This window comes from Epinephelus fuscoguttatus, linkage group LG18, assembly GCF_011397635.1.
Source record: "Epinephelus fuscoguttatus linkage group LG18, E.fuscoguttatus.final_Chr_v1".
NCBI classification, from domain to species: domain Eukaryota; kingdom Metazoa; phylum Chordata; class Actinopteri; order Perciformes; family Serranidae; genus Epinephelus; species Epinephelus fuscoguttatus.
This window is the reverse complement of record NC_064769.1, coordinates 25,367,160-25,386,895: the sequence shown is the minus strand read 5'-3', so window position 1 is coordinate 25,386,895 and position 19,736 is coordinate 25,367,160. Positions and strand designations below refer to the sequence as shown.

General features: G+C 41.4%; 1 protein-coding gene across 4 annotated transcripts in view; it reads right to left on the bottom strand.

Moving 5' to 3' along the window:
• Window positions 1-13,843: 13,843 nt before the first annotated feature.
• The window catches only part of LOC125878574 (chondroitin sulfate proteoglycan 4-like), a 70,851-nt gene continuing 64,958 nt past the window's right edge, over window positions 13,844-19,736 (bottom strand). For all 4 annotated transcript variants that reach the window (XM_049559864.1, XM_049559863.1, XM_049559862.1 and 1 more), the window contains 7 exons: window positions 18,991-19,166; window positions 18,692-18,887; window positions 18,423-18,594; window positions 18,010-18,325; window positions 17,494-17,646; window positions 16,527-17,108; window positions 13,844-15,952 (listed from right to left, as the gene is read on the bottom strand). In XM_049559864.1, coding sequence (XP_049415821.1) covers window positions 14,861-15,952; window positions 16,527-17,108; window positions 17,494-17,646; window positions 18,010-18,325; window positions 18,423-18,594; window positions 18,692-18,887; window positions 18,991-19,166 — 2,687 coding nt within the window. In that variant the 3' untranslated portion in view covers window positions 13,844-14,860. The remainder of the gene's footprint in view (window positions 15,953-16,526; window positions 17,109-17,493; window positions 17,647-18,009; window positions 18,326-18,422; window positions 18,595-18,691; window positions 18,888-18,990; window positions 19,167-19,736) is intronic.

The following is a 19,736-nucleotide window of genomic DNA, read 5'->3' as shown; positions in this document are numbered from 1 at the left end:
TGATGTGGTGGATAAAATCGGTTTGACGTGCTACACTAAAATGAGAGACCTTTTGGTCGAAGAAACAGGGCGTTATATTTTTGTATGAATTAACAAACGGTTAAGTTAATCACACATTCACTCTACTCGTTGCTCTGCTGCTCCGAGAGTGCGCTGATTTGGATAACCGAATGTTTCCAACAGTGTTGCGAATGTACAAACGGTCCAGTTTGTGCACTCAGGCACTCGGAATGAGTATTTCTGAATGCACCACTTGCATAATTTGCCTCCAGCTAATTCCCACCCACCAAAAAATATCATACTGTTTACTAACAGTAAAAGGGTCTATAGCCCATTTTTCAGCATGTTTCCTACCCACACAGCCCCACATTCAAATGTTGGCAGGGAAGCTCACAGAATTGCGTCTCCAATTGACAGACATATTTTGACATCCAGAGGGAAGTTTAGGATCTGGTGAATTTAACCATTACAAACTGACCATACAGTAGATCGCTGCGATAATCAATGGAATGAATTACAATGGTTTACAGGATCAAGTGCAGTCAGTTTGATGCTTGCACAGAGTATTTCTGTTTAATATAACATCAGGTGTTACTTCACATTCCTTCACATGTACTTCACAAGGTTTATAACAGGATACACCACCAGCCAGGTTGTTAACAGTGTTCTTCACAAACACAGAACTCACCACGATGAAACTGTTTTTTAACACTTGATGTAACACATCGAAACAGCATTTCAGTAAATAAATGGAAGTAGAATGTATTTCAGTCTCGCATCTGTACTGTTGACTGTTAACTCTAAATATAGTTTCACTTGACCCATTCAGTGTCTTTCAGCTAGTGTTCTGATGGATATGAATGTTTTAATCATCTTCAGGATATTCAGAATATGAAAAGGTACAAATCAGTGACTAACTTTTAGCCATCAGGGCATTCATTCATCACGCACCACCCACCCACTAGTTCCATTAGCACAGGCGCAGCCCTCTATAGGGGCCCTGTTGCTCCTACGCTGCTTGGTAGAGGGTGAAGGCAGCGGGGTAAGGTAGTACATCGGGCCTCAGTGCACACTATCATGACAGGCCTGATAGTGTATGCTACCGTGTACGTATCTTCTCATCACATGATCAGAGACTTGACACTGGATAACAGTAACATACATATAAGCCAGCAATCACCATTGCATGTCTGAGAATCACAAAAAATACCAAAAAAAGAGAAATTATTCATTTAATTTAATGTAGTTTATTTGTAATAAGCACATAATTTTGTTATAGACGCCACTGACTATTTTATTAAAAAAAATTTAAAAAAAATTTAAAAAAACATGACAGACATGGGTTTACCTTTTTCAAGGGCATATATAAAGTGGAAAACTCTTGCTACATCCTGCAGAACCACACCAATCCAGATGAAATACAAACTGAACATCTGAGTGCTATGTCATTGCTGCACCATGCCATAGCGCTCAGACGTTCATCGCACTGAACGTCTGAGCGCTATGTTAGGGCGGGTTTTCTCCGGGATGCTCCGGTTTCCCCGACACTCAAAATCAATTTGGCAAAATTTGGAAAGTAATTGGACAAAATTAATAAAATAAAATAACAACTACATCTTTCAGTTGTGTCGTTTGCATTTGCTGTACACCTCCTGTACGACTAGAAGTGTCAATGATGTCACAAACTGATATCAGCGACATCACAGTTTGTGACATTAAACAATGATGTCACTGATAACATCATCATTTCAAAGCAATGGCAAGCAATAAAAGATTCTGAATATTTAACATTGTTTGGTAGGTTATGTTGTTCAAGTAAGCTTTAAGAAATTTTAGGAGCACAAGCAGAAAATTTAAGGGCACACCTTAAATCGTCCTGCAGCTGCTATTCACATTTTTGGCCATTTTAACTGTATCATAAACTGTATGTAGTCTACTGTATAGGACACGCACAATTTATTTAGCTTCTGTAGTTGAGGCGACAGGTCAAACTGATATGATGCTGATTTACATGAGAATTCATGTCAAATGGAGGCTGAACCATGAACATAAATTACAGATTGCCTGTGAGCCATTTTAATAAATTAATCTATCATAATTAAAACGATTGGAGACTGAGAACAAACTGATACAGGAGTTTGGATTCATTTGGATTCAGCCCAAACGTCCGCACTTGCAGACCCCGGAAGTCTGGGAGTGCGTAGAGGTTTTCAGTTCAGAGGAACTTACCCATAGTTCTACAAACGCCCTTTTTTTCTTGTGTCTGCCCCACAAGAACTAGGAAAGCTCGCAGCTCTTAGCACAAGGGCTGCAAGATGTGCAAAAAAAAAAAAAAAAATCATACTGTGATTATTGGGACATATTGCAAATGTAATATTGTGGAAATGGTAATTTTGCATTTTAATTAAAAAAAAAAATCTATAGAAAAACGAAGATGATGTGATTATTGCTCAGGTTTGTACCAAACAAGCCTGTTTTCTTATATGTGAACCGCCAAAAAAATGGAAGACATCAACCAACAGATCGATGGTAAGGTCCAGACTGGTCACAGATATTTGGTTTTGTTTCTTTACAAAACAGTGTTGTTTCCTTTAAACAGCTGGGCCTTGTGCTTTTGAGGGAAACTTACTTGAAACAGGAGTAAATAGTGAATCTGTAGGGGGCTATTTTCAGCTGCAGAATAATATGCGTTCGGTGATCTACTCAGTATTTACAGCAGCAGCACAGTGTATGTGTGATTTCTTGATATAAACCACAGTGTGTGTGTTCACTGTAATGAACGAACATGTAACCAATGCAACAGTGTTGCTCACTGATGTGGTTTTTGGACAACATCAAGCTCTATGGCACAGAGGAGTAAGACATAACAGGCTTAGGACCAGTTTAATTTAGTTTTTACTTTTATAAAGTTTTCTAACAACAACAAAACTACAGACCATCACTAGTTTTATTTTTTGAAGATGTTGGCATAAGCAAAGTGTCTCTAGTGAAAAACGGCAATGTAAACAGTGCAGTGGAAAAGGAAAACTTGCTGAAGTACAACAAATTCAGTCTGCAAAGTTGGTACTGCTGATGTTATCAGACAACACAAACTGAAGCTATGTTTTGAGAAGCACACGTGGCATTGTGGTGATCTCAACAGGAAGTTCTCTCAAGTATGACGTGGTGCTTTGAAATAAAATGAACTCTATTACGTGCATTTTCTCTGAATTAGACTTTGAATACATTTTGAATAAGACATTTTTCCACACTTGTTTACTTCACAACCTCACTTAAATTGATAAGAAGAGCACAAGGAACCATGGGGCCTCTTCACCCCTGTTGCACTAAGAGTACCTTGAGAGAGTCGGGACATTAATTCTCAAGATGAGTTGACAGCCCAATTCAATTCTTGCAGACAGCGACATGTCTCACCTCATTAGGGACGGGCACAAATCTGCGTGTGTGTTCATTTGCATCATGTTTACCGCTAGAGGAAGCAGTCATGCTGTAAAGCAGCGCTGTGCAGGTGCAGCCTGCCATGGGCGGATCTACCGGGGTGGCATAGGGTGGCAACTGCCACCCTAAAAGAAAGCCATGCCACCCCTGCTGCCACCCCAGTTGGCAGCAATGAATTCAAAGAAAAGTTATGGCCAATTTGCCTTTTTACGAGCGCGAATCTCCAATGTCCGACTGCAGTGAATGCAGCACGAGATAAGCAGAGCGGCAACAGACTGCTTTGTTTGGGAAACTGAGTGCAGCCAGAGGCGCAGCCTATTCCAGAAAGCGGGTTTAGTGAAAACTCTGAGTATGTTAACCCTGAAATGAGGGAAACTCTGGGTCTTCAGTTCCAGAAAGAGAGGTAAATCAAACTCTGAGTCAATCACCATGGCAACTGAGTCTGTGAACAGGTTAGGTTTTTCTCTGTCTCCTCCCTCTTACACGCTGTTTCATTTCCTCATTCATTCAGTCCGTGTCGAAGCGCATTAACTAGCGGAGATTTACCGTCTGTCACAGTCTAAATCCTGCTGGATATTAGTTTGTTACTCAGGACTGTCTGAAGTTACTGAATTTATGCACATCAATCACTTCTTTGGACATCAGTTTTTGTCTTTACATTCCAATATTACACAGCGAGAATTCATCCTCAGCTCAGAATCAAACCTCTGTCCTTTTTATATTCATTATTTTTTATAACACTGTGCACAAGGATCAGACTGTCAGTCTGTTAGAGCAGCTCCCAAATGTTTATTGCACATAATGTGTAGGCCTAATTATTTAAATTTTAAAAATCGGTATGAAGCTTTAGACACGTAGTATCAATGACTAATGATCTCTGTCACTGATGTCATTGGTCGCACTGATGGAACATAATTCCTATAGCCTAATATTGGGGATTATATGTTCATATTTCTGAGTGAGCAATGGTGCAGCATTTCAGTGTCTTTAAATTTACTACATTTGTAGCTGAAATAAAGTCACTGAATGCTGTTGAGTCAAGATACAAATAGATGTGCAACATTTTAAAATCTACTGTATTTTAACCTCAATGTCTTTTCAAGTGCAAATCACCAAACATATTATTACTGGGTCAGACTGTGAGTTTACAGTCATGTCTTTATGTCTTTGATCTATAGCCTAGCCTATATGTTTTAAATCTTCTGCCTCCTGTGTTTTTCCCCATCAGATTCAATCTGAACAAATATATTATTATATATTATTAATATAATGTAATGTATCTACAGCCTGATACACAGTCAGATTCCACCACTTTATCTTCATTAAGGAAATGTAAGTCTGATAAATGATGAATAAACGGACAACACTGAATAAAACTTTTTATTAACTTTATGGTTAACTTATTTACACTTTCCTCGCTCTGACTCAGGCTCTTCTTTTAAAGATAAACGTGCACCGTCTGCTACACATGCATTAATATCTCTACATCCACTGGATTAAAATGGAGGCGCTGTCTTTTATTTGTGAGTGAACATACTCAGAGTTGACTAACTCAGATCAGCTGTTCTGGAACCGCTAACTCAGAGTTTCCCATCTCAGGGTAAATCAACTCAGAGTTCAGGGTTAGACTCAGAGTTTGTTGAACCTCCTTCAACACTTATTCCTAATATGAACTGTATCACATGAAACCTCAAACTCAAGACATTGATTGCATGAGATTAAGTTTGTCTGTATGAGTTTGTAAATGGCAGCCCGTGCCCTTATGTAGTGTGAACATACTATTTCTCATCAAACTGTGATAACTGTGATTAATGGTGCGTTCCAGGCAGGCTTCTGAACTCGTAAGTCACGACTTCAAGTCACGAGTTACGACTTTGTAGCGTTCCAGGAAAGTTACGGCAAACTGCCAGTTACTTCCTGTTTAACGTTGAACATATTATGTTAACATATTATGATTGCAACGTGCAAATTTATTTTATATTGTCCTAAAGTCTATTTCTCCCCGTGTATCAGACGCAGCATCACCGCATCCACAGGGGCTGCCACATTTGTTTGTGGGTTATGTGACGTCAGAGGTCGGAACTGGGAGTACATCGATTTGGTACGAGTTCACGGGTGGGAAGTTACGGGTTTGGCTGCCATTCCAGTGCACTTTCATGGGTTACAGGTTGTGAAAACACGAGTTACGGGTTGCCTGGAATGCACCATAAATACGTCTGCCATATGTTGCCACCCCTCAAAAATTCCTGCCCCCCTCTTGCCACCCCATAAATATTTTTCTAGATCCGCCCCTGGGTGCAGCTACTTTATATACTCATCTGTGGAGAGCCTAACTAACACAGGTACAGGGAGAAGAACAATCTGAAGGAAATGATTAAAAGACGGATGGATTAGATCATTCATTTCACGCTTTCATTTTATTTCAGTGGTATGCCTTTGTAAAAAGACACTTCTTTCACAAACACCTTCCGGTCTTGCATGTACAAAACAAAATGAAACTTAAGGCACAATAATTACTAAAAAGAAATACTTAACATCCTTTAAACAGTCAAGTTTAAAAAAATAGTTTAAACTGAATTTCATTATGTAAATTTATATACATGTTGTGTTCACAGTCCCAGAGGAATGACTTGTAATGACTTTGATGACCTGACTATGACTACAGAGAGCTTAAGCTAAACTATAACTTTAAGATTTTGTTCCAGAATTAAGAAATTATCGTTAAAAATCATTTACATATTACTGGAAATAGCCTACAGCCCTGAAACATAAATTTGCTCAACACTGCATTGAGACGTTCATGCAATGTGCCTTCCATCCTGCAGCAGTTTCATGTGCCTAATGCACCTTCTCATCGGCTTGTCACTTTTTGGATAAGCTAGCAAAACTGCAACCTTAAAAATATGCTATTAACCTAATCTTTGCCTCAACCCCGACATTAAACCTACAGGAGACCCCATACCTAACTGAAGGGGTGGAAAGAGTACCAAAAAAATCTACTCAAGTAAAAGTACTGTTACCTTGATGAAATTTTACTTAAGTAAAAGTAAAAGTACTGGTTTAAAAATCTACCCAAGTAAAAGTAAAAAGTAGCTCATTTAAAATGTACTCAGAGTAAAAGTTACTTAGTTACTCCTTAGGGGGATGTATAATCTCTCCCCATGCAATAAAAAAAACATACACAAAGCTCAAACTCACTTTTTTATTAAAGAAAACACATAGATCACAGATAGATCCAGATTACAGTTCCGCCTTAATTACTCAATGAACTTGCTATTTCAGGGTATATGCAGGAATCCTGAGGTTAATTTCAATACCGTGTTAGGACTTTAAGACCTTCCAAAAAAACCTTCAGACCTCATCACCACCTCAAGCTGTCGTTAGCAGCAACACATTTTTAACTTACTAAACAGTTGTAGTTTGCAATTAAATGTGTGGAGCACAAACATACAACAGAACTCAGATAAGATGAATAGGAAGAGGAATAAAGCTTGAAAGAATAAATTAAACCAAAGGCAGGTTTATTAAAATACACCTTAGGTCATAACAAGTAACACAGCTCTACAGCTCAACATCAGCTATTCATGGCTAGCCCCCTGCATGTGGGATTCAGGGCTGACCCAAAAAATTCGAAGCTTCGAAGCTTCGTTCGATGGCACGGGATTCGATTTTTTGTTTTGTTTTGTTTTTTTTTTTTGGGGGGGGGGGGGCTTGAACGCAACACTAATCATGCTGTCCGTTTATGCTTGTTTTTTCCCTTTTAGCCATATGTAAACTCAAAGAATGAGAAGCAATGTCTGTTAGACATACAAGATTTCATGTTCCAGTTCCAGTTTGTGTTTTTAATTGATTGATTGTTTTTGGTTGGTTGACAAATAAAGGCATCTGGTCTGATAGTGGCATGAATTGCCTAAAAAAGTTTCACAGTAAATCAGAAAACAGGGATATTATTATTGTCACGGGTTATTTGAAATGGACAAAGGTATTCTTTACTGGTGAGTTAAGGGAGAATAGCTATCATGTCATATCATATCATCACCTGGCTCTGTAGAGTGTATGTTATAGGGCTGACCCAAACAATTCAAAGCTTTGAATTTTCCTTAGATGGCACGGGATTCGATTGTGAAAAAAAAAATTTGAATATGCTGCCTTTTTTTCCTCCCGTTTTTTTGGGGGGACCTTGAGCGCAACACCATCTCCAACAAGGAAATGGGAAGCCCTACGTGCAATGAATGGAGACCTATTATCCTGCTTGAACACAGACGACTAAATTCTTTCAACAATGTGACTCAAAATAATGATAGAATAGATTTTATTGATGTAAAATAATATGCTGATGGTGACATTTTCCACTGGTCCACTGCGCTCTGAGTCTGGTGTCAGTGACACTCTGAGTCGTGCTGTGCTGCGCCGAGGGTTTTAATTTTTAGTGTTAAATCAAAAGTTAAACACTACTTATCAGCAACCAGAAGTGTTTTTTCGTTTGTGAATATTTTTAACTTAATTCTAGAGTTGCAAGAAACTACCTTTTCGCCATAAATTGTAAGTTATTAACTTTTGGACTTTTTGCACTTTTTTTTTTACTTTGTAACGGAAGCTATTTAAAATGTAGTGAAGTAAATTACTTTCAACAATATGTACTTCAGTAAAAGTAAAATTACTGATTTTAAAAATTACTCAAAAAAGTACAAGTACGACATCTATTTCACGTCTGTCCGTCCTGGAAGAGGGATCCCTCCTCAGTTGCTCTTCCTGAGGTTTCTACCGTTTTTTTCCCCGTTAAAGGTTTTTTTTGGGGAGTTTTTCCTTATCCGCTGCGAGGGTCCTAAGGACAGAGGGATGTCGTATGCTGTAAAGCCCTGTGAGGCAAATTGGGATTTGTGATATTGGGCTTTATAAATAAAATTGATTGATTGAATTGAAAAAAACTACTCAATTACAATAACGAGAGTGCCTGCCTAACTGTAACTTCAAGCTGAGATGATTTTATTGATTTACAAAGATAGACTTTGACTATTTGCTCCCTGTGCTGCTGGCACGGCTACAACCACGACTTGTGTTGGACTTCCTTGCAGATTTTCAAATGACTTTTACCTGACTGCTGTTAAATTCTCTAACTGACCATCATAATGTTATTTTGGAAAATAATTACCACTGAAATATATTGACATTTAGATGCACTAAATCATGTCCAACAACAAAAATCTAATCAGATAGGGGTCTGTATTCTGATATCAGTGTAGTATCTAGGATCAGTACAAGGCAAATGAATTTCCATGAATACTTGAGCCTGTATTATTTGGTCTAGTTTGACTTTTTTCCCAGGCTTTAGAAATATACTCTTTAAACTTTACCACTCAGTCCAACTTCTTTTTTTTTTTTTTATTCATCTAACCAAATGAATTCATGATTTTTGTTTTGGATTCATACAAAGGTGCACACAGGGGCGGAAATCGGGGGCATGCACCCCTCTCAAGTAAAGCTGTACCCCCCTAGAATAATTTGAGACACAATAATTTTTGAACAATGCAGTAGTATTTATTGAAAGCACAATGTAAGCGGTGCTCATTATAATCGCGCAATAATGTGCTATTTAAATCTTAAAAGATTTAGTCCCCTCCTCCCATTCCTAGTAGTAGTATATCCCACACTCTTTCCAACGGGCGGGGCTAGGCTGGACCCGGCTGCCCACATCATGCATCACGGGGTAAGATGTACACTCACACAGACACAGGCTGCATCCCAAGTCTCTTGTTTTATACTGCTAACTCCTGACTTGAACCGGAAGTCATTCGAGGTCCGCCATCCTTAAGGCCGTCTCATGTCTCTTATTCCTGCCAGTAAGAAGTTAGTGTTAGGAGTTAGGAGGGATCTGTTAGGTGCGATGAGTAAGGTAACACGAGAGGTTCCTAACAGGAAGTCTTTTTCAGCTTTCAAAATTCAACGTTTCAAAAACATTTTTTAAAGTTATGATCTCACTGCCGGTAAAAAAACAAAAGAAAAAAAAAACGGTTTGCTCCTGCAGCCAGCCAGAGACGAAGGATCCATTCCACACACCTGAGCCAGGGAAAAAAGTGGGAGAGAAGGAGAGAGATCAAGTTTCTGTCTTTGGTGAATGAAGCCTTATTGTTTTGCTGCTATTAAACAAGGAGAGACATGTTTTCTCCGTTTACTTAATGGCATAAATATTCACACTACTGCGCATGGGGAGACGGAGACCTGCTCTGCTCCAGACACACTTAACACCTGACTGTTGTCGATGTGTACATGTTCATTTGATTTCAATCATTTTGTTTTAAATCTGGACATGTGCAGGTGGACTCAGCCAGTGCTAAGAAAGGTCTGCCTGTTGGAGAGACAGAGAGAAGATTAAAGCATCAAATTGCGGTAAAAGATGCTGTGTAAAAGACAGGCTACAACTTTTTTTCCTTGCCCCCCCGAAATTATTATCTAAAATTTTACTGTTTATTGTTCCCCCCAACTGTGAAATGGGATTTTTGGTATAGGCACATTGAAATTGGCTGGATATACTTATGCAAATTTCAGTGGGCGAATGCGTGCTCGTGATTGGAGGAGAGAATTATACTAACATTTACAAGTGGCTTTATTTTATCAGATATTACAGAGAACAGGAGAACAGTATTACAAGCGCTTATTTGTTATGAAATGTCTTTTCACTTTTGTCTTTTTCAACAAAACACATGCTCGATGAAGTCAATCTAATATACTCACAAATCTGTATTCTGTGTGTTTTGTCAGTGCAGAGTTTTCCTGAAGCGAGGCTTGTTATCACTAGTGTTTCCTTTGGACGCAGCAGCAGTCCAATCACTGATATCTGACACCAGAGCTCACAGACTGCAGGTCAGATTACTGCAGCCGCAGGCTCTTCATTATTTAGATCTGCCTCTTTCTCTCCTCCTCCTTGTTTTTATTCTTAATTTGTTTTTTTCGCCCCTGATAATTTCAAATGTTTTTTTTTGGTTTTCTGAGCCAATGCTGCAAATTCATAAAGATATTCTAAAGATTTAATTAGAGATTTTCTTCCACTTCATTACAAAAAACAAAGCTCTCCTGCTGTTCTGCTCTCTAAATGCTGCACCTATTTATTAGGTATCACAGCAGAAGCTACCTGTACCTGCAGACACAACAGAATTTTTTGGGCTCCTATTTCTCACAAATTTGAGTAAAAGGTCTTTTAATGCACACAAAATAATTTTCTCTTAAACATTGGCCTCAAATTTGTTAAAATCTGTGTTCTCCTTTCCAAGATAATCCGTCCACCTGACAAGCATAGCAAGATGCTGATTAAACAGCATCATTACTACACAGGTGTGCAGCGGCCACTCTGAAATGTGCAGTTTTATCACAACACAGTGCCACAGATGTCACAAATTTTAAGGCCGTATACCATCAGCATGCTGACTACAGCAATGTCCACCAGAGCATCCAATATGAAAGGTCCCGCACTGTCTGCATAAACCATTAGAAACTCAGCGAGAGGCTCATCTACATGCTTATTGTCCTTACCAGGTTTTTAACCTGACAGCAATTTGTTGTCGTAACAGATTTGATTGGGCAACTGATCACTGTTAATGGAGTTTTCTCTTCACAGATGAATCCCAGCTTCCACTGAACCTGGCAGATGGCATTTATGGGGGATGTGTAGGCAGTTTGCTAATGTTATTGTTGTGAACAGAGTGCCCCATGGTGATGCTGGAGTTATCATATATGCTGACTTAAACGACGAACAATCAACATAGGTGCGTTTTATTGATGGCAGAGGTACCGTGATGAGATCCTGGGTGTGTTCTAAATCACATACTTTTTCTTTTTACTTCTAGTAGGTGCTGTAGCTGCCTTTAAAAAGTACATATTCTTGCATGCAGTATGCACATAACTATTTTCTCTAAAGTTATGACCTTAACTTTGACCCTCTTACTCATATATCCTTTACCACAGAGATAAAACAAAATGCTGTTCACCAAGCTCACTAGAGACAGAGGTCAACGCGGACAGATCATGTTATATTCACACTAGAAAATTACATAGGATAAACATTTCTCTGTCATTGATATTTGACACTTAAGCCCCTTCATTGTTGGTTATATTTATGATTATTTTATTCAATTAAACAATAATATTCCCTAATATTACTAATCGATTGGTCATCAGTCAAAAGAATGTGCTGTCATCCATCATTGCAATTTCTGACAGTCAATGTGATGTATCGTCCGCTGTGCAGAGGATTGTGGGTCAGAATAGCCAAGAAAGCATGCTGGCTTGCATACTGCAAAATCAGACAGGATGTAGTAGAACATCCTGGTATTTTTGGCATGCTTCAATATTGTATCGGGACGTACCAAATATTTCTTCTGGCATACTATATAGTATGGTGGTGTGGGTGTCGGAACACACAGCTTCAGACCCATTGTCATGCCACTCACCTGCCACCATGACCTCACGTTGCAGCATGATAACGCACAGCCACGTGTTTCAAGGATCCGTGCACAATTCCTGTAAGCTGAAAACATCCTAGTTCTTGCATGGTCTGCATCCTCACCAGACAGTCACCAGCATGTTTGGGAAGCTCTGACAGCATGCTCCAATTTCTGCTGATATCCAGCAACTTCACACAGCCATTGAAGAGGAGCGGGCCAACATTCCACAGGACACAGTCAACCTGATCGACTTAATGACAAGGAGACACGTCACACTGCATGAGGCAAATGGCGCCACACCAGAAACTGATGTTTTGGGGTATCTGTGACCAAGAAATGCATTTCTGTAGTGCAAGTCATGTGAAATCCTATTTGTAAAGCTAAAGCTGCTCATTTTAGAGCGGCCTTTTTAATGTGACCATCCCAAGACACACCTGTGTTGTAACCATGCTGGTTAATCAGCAGCTTGATGTGCCACACCTGTCAGGTAGAAGGTTGCTCTGGGAAAAGGAGACGTGCTCACTAACACAGATTTTAACAAATTTGTGACAAAATTTAAGAGCAATATTGAGTGCATAAAAAAGCATTATTTTTTTACATAAACCTGTGAACATGAAGCAAAAACAGAAGTGCTGCATTTATTAACTTGATTAAAATCAGACTTAATATACATGACAAGGTTAAGAAACTTCAATGATACGCCAAAAATGATTTATTCTGGATAATGTATGAATACTGTGTTGTGGTGCATATATGCATCAATATACTGAAAACAAGTTTCAATACTGACTTAAAATAACAAATCACGTGTCAGCACCTGCAGGTCATGCCTGAAAGCCTTTTTTCTTTGATTACTGAATGGCTCGCTGAGGCCTATTTTTGCACGTTACGTAAAACCTAAAGGGAGGTTGTGTAAGTGTCACACATTGCTCAAGTTTTTAATGTGTAAAGTACTCAACATTTAAAAATGTGCAGCAGAAAAAATACTGTACATTGAGAGACAAAGATGATTCATTCTGATCATCTTATCTCTTAGTTTTTGCTCCACTCACTGAGGTGATTGCAATAATGTGTTTGAGATTAACACACACAATTCTTTAAGAAATATCTTTTATTAAAAATAAATCATTCACAGTGCATGGCAAACAGGACAAAAACATTGAGGTTAATCGAGAACAGAGGAAACTACCAGTGCGTGGAGAAGTGAAAAGAAAAGTGCTCAGAGCAGTGAATGCTTAAAAAAAATAGTTTGCATGCACAGACTTGGACGCTTACAGCACCTGTAGTCACATGTACAAACAGGCAGTGTATCTGCCAACTGACAGCCAAGGTTTTGAAGAAGTGAAACTTGAACTCTGTGAAGTAACAATTTTGAGAGTGAGAGGTTTCAGCTACATTAGTTTATCCTCTGAATTTATTTAAAACTCAGCGACATTAAGTCTGTATTTCACTTCCTTTGTTCAGCCTCAGTTCCAAAATTATACTACTATATTCATCACAGTTATAAAAGTTAAAGCAGTCAGAGTGTTAGAAAAATTGTGTCTTTGCATAAAGCAACCAATGGTGGTTGTGCTCATGTAAAGCCTCTTAAGCAGTACTAATGGATTCTGTTTACTTTGAATAGCACCTCACACCTTTTAGGTAGCTGGGTAACGTTTTACAGGTGAAATAACAGTTTTTCAGTACATTGTTACCATAACAAAGATGCGTCCAATTCAAGTTGGTTCAGTGACATTACTTAAATAAAATGGCTGTTATACATTTCCTACAAAAAAGGAACAATTTCTTCCACCAGCGTGCACATATTTTAAAAGTTCATAGCAGGTCAGATGTGCCTTAGCGCCTGTTCACACCTGGTAGTAACATGTTTCTTGGGTGATTGGATCACACATGGAGAGCTTGAAGTCTATCTGTTCACACCTGGCACTGGAATGCATCTTAAGTGCCCACTTGTGATTGGAGCTCTGTTGTTTAGCTGACAGGTTTGTCTTTCTATTCGCATACGTAAAGCCTTTAAAATCTCAATTGTATTACTGTGCACAGGATACTGATTAGCATCCCCTCCTTGCCCTGCTCTCTTTGTTTAGCGTGAGACAAGTGCCACTAGGACACTACTGCCGCAGGAGTGTGAGCTTCGTGTTGGGGACAGTTGGTGAAAGTCCACCTGGCCACACACACAGTGACAGGGCTAACTGTTAGCATCGGCTAACTGTCATTAACGGGTTTAACAACAGAGTCGCCTCCCATTAGAGATGTTCCGGGCATGTCCCACTGGTAGGAGGCCCTGGGGCAGACCCACAACACAGTGGAGGGATTACACATCTCGTCTGGCCAGGGAACAGTTTGGGATCCCTCAGTAGGAGCTGGAAAGTGTTGCTGGGGAGAGGAACGTCTGGAATACTTTGCTCAGCCTGCTGCCCCCACGACCTGACTTTGGATAAGTGGTTGAAAATGGATGGATAGACAACAGACTCAAGCCATTTCGGTGTCTGTATAAGGATGCTGGTACTGTTTGACAGCTGTTGGTGCTGTGTTAGTTCATGCTTACCAGGCAGATGTTGAACTGACCGTTCGCTGGGAGTAGAGTGGTTCCAGCGTCTGTGCAACTGCACCAACAGAAAGATTTCTTATGGGTTGAGGTGTCAGCTGAGTGAGGACATCAGCTGAGTAGGTGGTCCTTCAGGACAAATTAGTGTACAAATTGCTGAAGGAATGTGGCCACAAGCAACCTAAATCACCTTTGAAAATGGTCTGAGCAATCCGATCCCAAGATGCATTGGGAATGCATTGGATGCATTCATGCTTGCACTTAGAGCAGTCCACTTGTGATGCAATCACCCAGGTCACATGTTAATACCAGGTGTAAACAGGGCCTTAGATGACTACCGCTGTCCCCTGGAGAGTAAGCACATGCTATTTATACACTTTACACCGAATACACCTCTAAGGCACAGTTTTTTTTCTAGGTTTCTAGATTACTTCCATCAGACCCAGTACTGGTTGTCTTTCAGAGTCGGAGTAGAGGACCTTGATCTAATAGGGGTCTTGAATTCTGCAGTCACATTATCTCTTTCATTACTGTTACTGCCTCTTCTATTCCCAACACCACGTGCTCCATCAGCTTCAACTGGTCCCCAGAAGGTCATCCCAGGGGCCAGACTCCGTCTTCTGGGACTTATGGGTACCCTGGGTGAGGTAGGGCAGCTCGCATGGCCCAGTGGTGTGACCACCACAGAGGGCATAGCCACACTCCGCTCCGCCCGGCCCATGTACGGGCTGCCCTCAGTGGGTAACGCCACCGCAGCGAGCTGCTGGAGGAGTCGCAGCCGGGCCTGTTTCTCCTTGCGGCGGCGGAACACCAGAATCAAAACTACGAGGATTATGATGAGGAGCAAACAGGCCAGCAGTGGCAGGATAATGAGGAGAGGGTCAGAGGCAGGGCGGGGGAGGACCTCAACGTGGACTGGGTGGGTTTCAGGAGGGAGCACTGGACCATGTTTGTCTGACACAGGAGTGTGGGGTTTCGGGGCATGACTGTGACCCCCACCTGCTCCATCTGCACCACTCCCTGATCTTCCTCCATGACCGCGAGTGTGGTTCCCCCAGCGGCTGTGAGGCCTCGGCCTGTGCTGTGTCCTGTTGTGGGTCTTATGTAACAAAATGTGGGGGGGCAAACCCTCCCCGACCCCGCTGAGTGTCGTGGAACCCCCTCGCCCGCCGCCTCTTCCAGTGGTGGTCTTATTATGTGTGGGAAGACGGGCTGTCGTGTGTTCACGACCTGCACCGTCTGGATTTGAACCGCTCGGACCATGACGCATCTGGTGGTGAGGAAAGATGGTGAAGTGCAGCTCGCCCTTCGCTGGTTGGACGTTTCCAGCCTTCAGAAGGAAGATGAAAGAATCATTCAGAGGCCTGGCGGGGGCGTGGCCTCGAGCTGTTGTGAGTGCTGATTTGTTTTTAAGCAGCTGGTTGTCATCGTCGCTGAGAGTCTCCTCGATGGCGACCCGGCCTTGCACCACATCTCTGAACGTGAATGACTTCAGCACCTCTGATGCTCGGTTAGGGTCGTACGTCATCTGCACACATGCACACAGAGACAGAGAGATGGTGAACTGAAATTGTATGATTAAGCTCACAGTGACATGAATCATTGAGGTTTCTGCAATTTCTATTATCGATTGCATCCATATTCAGCATGGCATGTTCCTTTAAAAGAGACCTATTATGCTTTTCCTTTCATATATTTAATATTTCAATGTAAATGTACGAAATAGCAATCCTTGTTAGCAGAAACTTCAGGCATCAGGCCGTTGTTAATGCTCTTTTTTCCAACACTTTTTCTACTTTTGCTTCAAGATGACATCAAACTGTGACAGTACACCACACTTCAGAGCAGACTGGGCTTTTTTTGGGAGTGGGGCTTAAAGAGACAGGCGCTAAAATGAACCGTCTCGGACAGGAGGCGAATACAGGTGTTCCAGAACAGATGGTATGAGGTAAATAAAGTGGGTTTTTTGACCATTAAAGCATGTAAACATGTTCTAATGGAAACCTTAAATACAAGTATGAACCTGAAAATAAGCATAAAAGGTCACCTTTAAACCTTAACATCTTTAAACTTAATCAAAAGCTCATGACTAACGGCCTTACCTTGACTAATTTTCCATGTTTTGGTGGCGACAGAACATGAAAAACTGGGTCGGCTCGGCTGATTCTCGCCAGCTCAGAGGCATCGATCATGGACTTCCCCAGTTTCACAGCAATACCACTGGGCACTCTCACCGGCTCCCTCAAAGAGAGCAGAGGCCGCACAGTCACCCTCACCGTCTGTGCTGTTACACTCCCATAGTCAACACTGGGTGAAGAGGCTGACACTGACACTTGGAAGCTGTCCTCGGATTCACTGAGGTCAGTCATGTGATAGACAACACGGCCAAACTGCAGGTCCTCGTGGCGGAAGGTTGAGACTTCCTGGTCGTTAATAGCAATGCGTCCGTGGTGAGGGTGAGTGACGACAGTGTAGGTGATGTTGGCCGGTGTGCGGCTGTTGGTTTGAGCTGCAAAATGGTTGGTTGTCAGGATCACAGCGGTCCGGCCTTGGACCAACGATAGGCCGGTGTTGTTCACCATGGTGACTGAGGGCTTTATAACCTCGACACTAAATAGTTTGTAGAGTGGACGATGATGACCGTCGGTTACGTTGAAGTAGAAAACACCTGTTGAGGACTCTCCCTGACAGAGGGAACACAGGAGGGAAGGATAAAAGAAAAATAAAGACATTAAAACGTGTAGTTAAAAACCTTAAACCTTTGATGACTTTAAAATACTCTGATTTCTATTTTTGTGCCTTAAACTTTTTGGACAAATACAGAGAGAACATACAACTAAATTTAAACTCCTTTCTTGTTGGATTTGATTTTGGCGACCCCTACTGGCAGAATCCAAACGCACTGCTGGACAGTGATGTGTGCACATTTTTCTACTTCTGCAATCAGATGATGTTATACAGTTCTATAACCACAACCAATTACACAAATTGGAGCTTCGAATAAACCTCACTAACACACACATTTGCAAAGAAAAAATTAAAGTCTCCTTTGGCGGACTGACTCTTCACCTGCTGTGTAAAGTGCAGCCGCCCGTGGTTGATGTCGTACTGGGTGAAGGAGGTCACCGGCTCTGGTCTTTCCCCCAGCGTCAGGTAGCCGTTGTTGGGCTTGCTGATCACAAGGTAGTGCAGCTCCTCTGGAGGGGTGTCGTGATCCTCAACCTGGACATATTGATTGATAGGATTGTTTTTATAAGACTCTAAAAGGAATGCTCATCCCAAGTGAACATTCAAATTCAAGCAGTCCTGCTGCCAGTTTATTTAGATCTCTGCTTGTGGAAGAAATACACTTTAATATTACAATCCCCTTACACTGCCATTAACATAACACCCTTCTGTTATTAGGATACATTTAGTCAGGTGTGGTATTGGCTTGTTGTGTAGATTAAAATGTTAAATTTTATTTCCAGAAATCGGTAAATAATTGTGAAAATAGGAAGATCAGTACTAGTAAAATAAAACATTTTAAACCATAACTGTGGAGCTCTAACCACAGCTCCACCTGCTCTCTTAACACCGGCCCACCTGCAGACTGTCTGGTCCAAGTATGACTCTCTCTCCGATTACGACCTTCATACTCGGGGCTCTGCTCCTGAGGAGTGGCGGCTGGTCGTTGACCGGCGTGATTGTGATGTTGAACGTCTCCGTCACTTCCAGCCTGTCCTTGGCATGGCGATGAGAAACTGCATCTAGTGACGGCAGGGAGGATTTTGAGGCTGAGAGTTCCAAAGGTGCCACCCAGGCCCGGAAAGTGAAGCTGTCGCTCGTAGTCTCAGAGTCATCGTGGATGTATGTGATGCCGAACTTGTTTAGGGTGGTCTGGGAGAAGTCAGGTTGGTTCCTGAGAAAAGACAAATTGACAGTCATGATTAGCAAGTGTAATAGATGCAGATTAGTAAGTAATCAGTAATTGAGACACTGAGAAAGGAGCTCAGCACCTGGTGAGGTTATGTCCTTGTATAGACAGAGTCCCATGGCGCGGCAGGGAAATCACGCGGTACAGGATGTGGTGGTCTTTTCGTTGGGGCTCTGGAACCTTCCCGAGGAGATTGGAGGCGTCGAGTTTCGACCTGTCGATTGTCACCCTGCCTCCCTCGGCCACCACGGCACCTGAACACAAACACCTCAGTAGATCCTCCTGAACTTCTACTCTTCCTGGTACAATAAATAACAAATAAAAAAGAGAGAACACGCAGTCACACGATACCTGCGTTGTTCAGAAGTCTGGTCCTGTGTTGAGGGCTGTCGTGGTGTTCGTTGGCCTGGTGGGAGATTAAGATGCTGAAAGTGTGTGGAGGAAGGAAAGCGGGAGGAGAGGACACGGTGAAAGAGAAAGAGTCTGCAGCTGACCATCCCACTGACTGTGGCTTGTTCTGACTGTAGAAGATCACTCCATCGTTTACCTGAGAGACAGAGACGAAGACATGACGAAGGAGAAAGGGGCATCGTTTTATATGAGAAGTAAACAAAAGCTTTCCTTTGTTGCGAAGACACACACGTCCCTACCATGCTCTGTGTGAACGTGGAAATGTTTCGTGTGGAGTTGTCGGGCATACGTTGGACCAGGCTACCAAGTTTAGGAAGAGCAGTCACTGCAAACACCACAGAGTGGTTTCTCCTGATGTCACTGACATCGTTGGTTACAGCCTGAAGCTCCAGTTCAGAGATGGGTGTCACAGAGCCTTTAAAAGGGACAAAGAGACCGTTAGAAAAAGGAAAAGCTCACAACAACAGAGAGAAAGCAGTGAATGATCTTGGTTAAATGTATTATCAGGAGACATCACCATGCCTTCAGTTTAAACAGCCACAAAAGACAGGCAGGCTCAGAACCAGAGGAAGTGAAGAATGAGCGAAGAAGTATAATCCAAGTCTCATTTATCCATTCATATGCTTAGAACTTTGCCAATAGGGCGAAAAGAAAAGAAAAAATTAGGCGAAAATTGTGGAAAAATGTGAGTCAGTGACTGTTTGAAGGGCTACAGTTACCACAATATTTGTCACAGAGATTCACAATTGGGCTTGAATGAAAACCAAGAAGGTCATCTTTAAAATGACACCAAACACAATATTATAAAACATTAAAAGAAAGTCCCATACATGAGCCTAAAGCAGGATATGCACCGGCAGGATAATTCAGGGGGGTGGTTCAATTCATGAGCTGGATACTGTGACACAGCTGCCACTCAGGAATGTCTATCATACCAAAATATCATCTACAGACATGGACATTTTTTTTTTATATAAATTTTACT